Here is a 7,320-nt window from a genome sequence, read left to right as displayed (position 1 = left end):
ATAATTTTTGTTTATCAAAATTTATGTTTATTAAAGACTGGGTAGTCAGCAAACATACTCATATTGCATCAAGTCCTACAAGGCAGGTATTTAAAAGCAGGAACCAGGTGATGACAGAGAATGTGGTGGCGATGGGGTGTCTGATGGCCCAAATGGAGCCACAAGTGTATCATTACTGCCAAACCCTGGCATCCCAATGCTCCTGTACCACCCTCTTCTTCCTCGACCTCAGAACCCCTGTCCCAAGAGATTATTCTGCTCACAGAACCCCTTGCCCATGCCCACAAAATTCTATCTGCCTTCTCAGACACTGAAATGACCCCCAGTGCTCCCCAACCCCAGGATCCCACTCAGTGCTCTCTGGCTCCAAGACCACCCTTAATGTTCTCCATTCCTGAGACCTACCCCAATGCTCTCAGGTCCCCTCTCCCTCCTAACCTCAGGAGTTCCCTCCTAATGCTTCCAGGTCCTTCTCAAAGTTCTATGAGACCCCATCAGACTATTTTCAGACTTCAGGCCCCCTTCCCAGTGTTCCTAGATCCCACGAACAGCCTCAATGCCAAACAATCAGTGCCCCTGATGGTACCACTTGGTATAACATCCCTGTTTTTATAAAACCTCCAACTCACCTTGAACAGTGCCATGAAACATTGGCTGGTAATAGATTAAAAGTCTTGCATATATCATGTACTTCCTTTAAGTGTCGTATTTACTTCCTACAGTGCAAATTTGTTACTCCTGTTTCTGTCATGCTATTTCCATCACATCTATCCTTCATGATTAACCCTACCAATTCATTTTATTTACCGCTAATTAAGTCAATCAAACTTGGTCTCCAAGGTAGGCATCCTGTTGAGACCTTCCAGCTCTGTCTCCAAGGCAGATGGTTCTGTGGTGCTGTTGCTCAAGCACCACCCTTCTTGGAGCTGCTAAAATTGAGCCTGTGGCTCCTGGCTGCTGCCATCTCTCAAGATTGCTGTTCTCCTCCCCCACTGTGTGATCAGACAGCCCCGCTGCAACTGGACACTGAACCTGACCCAACTTCCAGTCCTAAGGCTCTCACAGCTGCAGTTAGAAAAAAGGCGTTCCCAATCGATGCCTGATAGGTAGCATGTAGGTTGCAGCTAATTACTGATTTTAAATGCACTAAAAGTGCTTAAAGTTATTTAAGCTTTTTTAAATTCAATAAATGCAACCTACCTGCAATTGGAACATCTTCCCTTCTATCTTCCTTTATATTCTCAGGTTTTAATAAGTTAAGAGATAAAACTAACCAAATATTTAAATGAACATTTAGCAAGTAGAAAATAACTCCTGAAAGTTTATTCGCCCTCAATTATAGGCTCAAAATAAAATTTCTAGCATAACACAAAAGAAAATCTTTCACAATGACATGATTAAATTTACATGTAAAGTTGTCTTCTGTGTTTTTGAGTAGCTTCATTTATATTATACATGAATGTTTCAACCTAGGGTTGCCAACCCCGGTTGTGCTATATTCTGTGAAATTTCATCACATGACCTCCTGCCTTCAAGTATCCCATCTCCATCTTTGGTTGCCCAACATGTCAATCCTCACAGCAATTGGTCAACAATGGTGGTTACAATACCCACAATCCTCTGCCCTCCAGAAACTGCTCCATTCATCACATGGTTTTATCAGTTTGAGCGCACATGTGCCAGGGCAACATTGCATCCTGTACAAGTTGTGGCCCTGCTGTTTGTGAGAAATGGAAGAAAAAATGTCCAGGTTTCTCGCAGGAGTGTCTAGGAGATCAATCTTTCACCAGGGAGATTTGACAACACTACCTGATTCTCTTAAAAGCTTGAACTTCATATTTTAACCCAGAGCTTTCACTTTGCCAACTGAAGAAAGGTGCCATAATCTTAGCTTTTGCAGTGTGCACAATTTTCCAGCAGACATTAGATGCACAGTCTGTGGACTGGAAGGATGTTTCTCTTCAGGCTGTTTTTCCAAATGATTTGAAGAAATGTTGAGAATTTCAAAAGCTTTCTTTAAGGTAAAATTTCAATGAAACTAATTATCAACTGTTTTTTTTACTTCAGAGAGGTTGTCTCAGACAGTGAAAGCAAGTGAAAGAAAAACAGAGACAAGTGGTGATTGTATTACCTGCTCTTTCTTTTTCTCCTTTTGAATTCTGAAACAATCATCGTTCACAGAAAAATATTTATTTTCTCAGTGTAAAAATATAAATGTGCCTTTGTACAGGCTACAATTAATTTGTTTTTAAAGTTGATTTGTAAATGTTGAAAGAAGAATTTAGAATTTTTGTCAGATGAACTATTAGGAAGTATATATATATTTACTTCAGAGTGAGAGGCTACCTTAGACACAAACACAGAGACAGAAAGAAATATAATAATTAGAACAGCTGTGCTTGAATTGTTTATTCTTAGAATTGATTTCTTTACAGAAACATTTAATTATGCAGCTGTGTTATTTATTTGCCCAGCTACAGTGGGTAAGGGAAATCAAGCTTTTTTTGAGCAAACATATTTCACATTAAAATCTTTGTGGCAGCTACTAAACCCTAGAACTTGCTTTGCTCCCCCATGCTGCTAAATATCCAAATTCCTTCCCCCTGCCCCACTGTGCTGCAAAACCTCAGGAACACCCCCTCCCATGGCCAAACTTCCAGTCATCACCCTAGTTCTGACAAAATTTAAGGCCATCCCCTTTGCTAACAAAGTCTTCATTCTTCCAGTATTACTAACCCTCACAGCCTCTCTTCCCCAGGGATGCTAAACTCTTTGTACCTTCCTCAAAGCTGGAATATCTTGCCTACCATTTTGCTCCCGAAAATCTCTCTCTTCCTTTGTGCCACCATTGATGATCGTGTTTTCGGCCACCCGAGCCTCATGCACTGGAATTTGCTCCCTAACCCCCCCACCCCCATCTCTCGACCTCCCTCTCCGTCTTTAAGACCCTCCTTAAAACACACCTCTTTTGGTCACCCCTAATATCCACCTTTTGCTCAGTGTCAATTTTTGTCTCATTACGTCTCTGTGATGTGTCTTATGCTGTTTTTCTACATTGAAGCTGCTATATTAATTGCAAATTGTTGTTTTCTCATCAGCTATTACAGTGATCAGGTGTCCTACTGACAATACAATATACATTCAGCAAGTACAGTCGGTGAGCTGAACATTACAACAGCTGATGAGAAAATTATAGCTAAATAAGGATTTGGCAGGATGGGGTATGCAGTGACTCTGGTGGCCAGGGATGGGCTATGAATGACTCCAATGGAGTTGAGGAAGAATGGGCTACTTCACAGCCTCCCTGCTTGCTCGTGTGCCCAACCTGATTGGTTCTCTACCTTGCTTCTTGACTTGCATGTTTGGTTGCCTAACCCAAATGCATCCTGGATCATTCATTCAAAGCGCCTCCTGCTGCCAAAGTGCTTTCAAGTCTGCCTGCCTTGACAGCTTTATCGTCCACCCATTTGCCCACCATCCCAAGTGCTTACCAAACTACCTGCCTACACATCTATAGTGCTTCCTGGCTCACTCTCCAATCCCACGTGTTGTTTGGCCAACCTGTTTGCTCATCCACACAGCCTGACTGCTTCTCAGCCCACTTGCACCAAGTGCTTCTTGACCCCATCTCCTCAACCATTCATGCCAACTATTTCTGGTCTCTGCAAGTGCATCCTGGGCCTGCCAAGATGTGAAAGAGACTGAGATGATAGAGGAAGAGAACACTGCTCTTTTTGATATATATTAATGACCTGGGCTTGGGTATAGATGGTATAATTTCAAAGTTTGCAGCTGACACGAAACTCGGGAATGTAGTAAACAATATGGAGGATAGCAAAAGACACATAGTAAAAGACACATGGCAGATGAAATTTAATGCAAAGAAGTGTGAAGTGATACATTTTGGTAGGAAGAATGAGGAGAGGCAACATAAATTAAATGGTACAATTCTAAAGGGGGCACAGGAACAGTGAGACCTGGGGTGTATGTACACAAATCTTTGAAGGGACTGGACAAGTTGAGAAAGCTGTTAAAAAGGCATATGGGATCCTGGGCTTTATTAATAGAGGCATAGAATACAAAAGCAAGGAAATAATGCTAAACCTTTGTAAAACACTGGTCAGGTGTTCAAAATCATGAACAGTTTTGATAGAGTAAATAAGGAGAAACTGTTTCCAGTGACAGAAGGGTCGGTAACCAGAGGACACAGATTTAAAGCGATCGGCAAAAGAGCCAGAGGCGACATGAGGAAACATTTTTTTATGCAGTGAATTGTAATGATCTGGAATGCGCTGTCTGAAAGGGTGGTGGAAGCAGATTCAATAGTAACTTTAAAATGGGAATTGGATAAATACTTGAGGGGAAAAAATTTATAGGGCTATGGGGAAAGAGCAGGGGAATGGGACTAATTGGATAGCTCTTTTGAAGAGTCGGCACAGAATGATGGGCCAAATGGCCTCCTCCTGTGCTGTACCTACTATGATACTATGAAAAGAGTGCAGGAGATAATGGAGACGACCAAAACTGAAGGATAACTAAAGAGGAGAGCAAAGGAGAGCATTAGGGTAAAGGAAAAGAACTAAAGGATAGAGCAAGAGAGTGAGAAGTGATGGAGCTGTGTTAAAAGGTAAAGAAGCATAAAAATGAGAGCGCAAGATAAGGCAAGAGAGTTGAGAAGTGAATAAATAGGACAAGAGTAAAAAATGAAGGAGAGTAAGTGAGCTAGAAGTAAAGGAAAGAGAGAAAGGAAATTAAGTGATGGAGAAGTGAGAAAGATATTTTTTGCAGACTTAACAGTACTAGTAGTTATCTTTAGCTAGAGGGACACAAGAAGCTGAGAATTTTTTGGTGGAACTTGGCCCAAAAAAGTTTGAGAACTACTGAATTGGGAAGTATAGCTAATACTGAGGAGGACTGCGACAAAATACAAGAAGACTTTAATAAACTTGCAGAATGGGAGTATAATTGGCAAATGAATTTCAATATAGATAAATGTGAGGTGGTGCATTTTGGTAGGAAGAATAAGGAGGCCACATACTCTTATTGAAAAATAAGAGTCTAAATAGAGAGGGGAACAAAGGGATCTCGGGGTACAGATAAACAAATCACTAAAAGTACCAACACAGGTGAGTAAGGCAAGCAAAGCACTGGGGTTCACTTCTACAGGGATAGAATTGAATTATGTTAAGCTCATATAGAACCTGGGTTAGACCATACTTGGAGTTCTGTGCACAGTTCAGGTCACCATATTACAAAAAAGGATGTAGAGGCACTGAAGAAGGTGCAAAAAAGATTTACAAGGCTGATACCAGGTTACAACAAGCTGGGGCTCTTTTCTGTAGAAAAGAGAAGGCTAAGGGGTAACCTTATAGAGATCTTTAAAATTGTGAAGGGATTTGATAGGGTAGATGTAGAGAAGACTTTCCACTTGTGGGGGAGTTCAAAATTATAAGATAGTCACTAATAAATCCAATAAGGAATACAGGAGAAACTTCTTTACCCAGAGAGTAGTTAGAATGTGGAACTTGCTACCTCAAGTAGTAGTTGAGGTGAACAGCATAGATGCATTTAAGGGGAAGCTACATAAGCACATGAGGGAGAAAGGAATATTAGGATATGCTGACAGGTTTAGGTGAAGTTTGGTGGGAGGAGGCTCATGTGCAGCATAAACACTGGCAAAGACCAGCTGGCCCGAATGGCCTGTTTCTGTGCTGCAATTTAAATGTAAGCACTTTCCAGACATTTATAAACAGTTAACAAGCCCCTAAATGGTTTAATTTCTCACTCTACTTTTGTTAGTTACATGTGAACTCCTAATACACTGGGAAATCAATTACCGGTGAGAAAAAACATAGTTTTTGTAAATTTACTGCAAATATCAGTTTTCCTCACCCGTTCACTCACTTTAAAAAAAAAATGTTATGCTTTACACCACGAGGAAATACACTCCGGGTATGTTTGCAAGCCGTATTGGTCTCGCTGAGCGTAAATGCCACTTCTAAAAAAAATCCCTGGCATTGACAACTCTGTTAGCAGCAGGAGTAAAAGATTGTCTTCGTTTCCAAAGTCCCCACCACCACCACCACCCGCCTTGATCCCCACGTCTGAAAACCGTTTTCAGCTTTCCATTGCAGGATTGTTTTTGAGCGCCGTCATCCCTCTGTAACACTGGCGTGTGTGTAGTGTGTGCGCGCTGGGCCGAGCCAGCGCTGCCGGGTCCCCTTTAAGATTAGGCAGGCGGGAGGGCAGGAGGGGAGGCACATCTCCTCTGCCTGGCCGGGCTTTCTCTTTCTCTCTGTGGTCAATGTCTCCGACGCTGCGGCTGAGACCGAGGCTCAGCATCGCGCACATGGTTGTGGGAGAGCGGCACAAGGGAGAGGACTGAGAGAGGGAGAAGGGAGCAAGACTGGGTGGGTGGGGTGGGTGGGTGGGTGGGGGGGAGGTGGGAGGGTAGGGGGGTTAGAGGAGGGGCGCAGTTGCCGCTTACGGTCGGGCGGTAGGGCGGGCGGGCGGGCGTTGCAGGCGACAGACAGTTTTACGAGTAAAGAGGAGTGCGAAGCGGCGGCGGGCTGAGCGCAAGCGCTCTGAGGGAAATGAGCCTCCAGCAGCAGCTAGTCAGTGAGTGAGTCAGAGCAGCGATCGCATCACCACGGCTACTTCTGCACTCTCTCCAGTCACCTCTCTCTCTCTCCCTGCGCCTCACTCACGCTCACTCACTCACTCACTCTCTGTGTGGTGTGTGTTGTGTTGTGTTGTGTGCATCTGTCCCCTCTCTCTTGTCCGAACTGGCTCCCCATCGATACACCTCTCTATGTAACGGCTATCGATCCCTCTAAATAGCAACAGCTGGCAGTAACTGACCATGTCTCGGCGAAAGCAGAGAAACCCCAGGCAAATCAAACGTGAGTTAAAACAATCCTGCCGATGATGGTAGTGCCCGCGACTTGCTGAAATATGTTTTATTATTATTATTTCATTTGAGTGAAAGTTTGAGTTTTACGATCGCGATCGTTACACAGTTTGTGTCAGGCCTGGCTTGTGTAATAACATGCAATCTAATGCCAATGCTACTGTTGTATGTTTATTTTTTAAAAGTATGGAGATGAGTAATTGAAATTATACAAATGTAATTACGAATCTTAAAACCCACCGGGTTATACTGAATGGAAACTTTCTGTCAGCGAGGTTTGGTTGTAAATTGATACACGGAAGTATCATTTGTTCCTGCTCGTTACATTTATAATTTCCCCTAACATTGTGAAACTGGATTTTACGATCGCAATAGTTTTTGCTTGTGCGGTATTATATACTTTTAAATCT

General features: G+C 42.8%; 1 protein-coding gene across 1 annotated transcript in view; it reads left to right on the top strand.

The window, feature by feature from the left end:
- The first annotated feature begins 6,529 nt into the window (after window positions 1-6,529).
- Window positions 6,530-7,320, top strand: part of zfpm2a (zinc finger protein, FOG family member 2a) — a 505,220-nt gene continuing 504,429 nt past the window's right edge. Inside the window, exon 1 of the mRNA XM_067981518.1 lies at window positions 6,530-6,902. Coding sequence (XP_067837619.1) covers window positions 6,863-6,902 — 40 coding nt within the window. The 5' untranslated portion in view covers window positions 6,530-6,862. The remainder of the gene's footprint in view (window positions 6,903-7,320) is intronic.

The sequence above is a fragment of the Heptranchias perlo genome, chromosome 3 (genome assembly GCF_035084215.1).
Source record: "Heptranchias perlo isolate sHepPer1 chromosome 3, sHepPer1.hap1, whole genome shotgun sequence".
Lineage (NCBI taxonomy): Eukaryota > Metazoa > Chordata > Chondrichthyes > Hexanchiformes > Hexanchidae > Heptranchias > Heptranchias perlo.
This window is presented reverse-complemented; position numbering and strand designations above follow the sequence as displayed.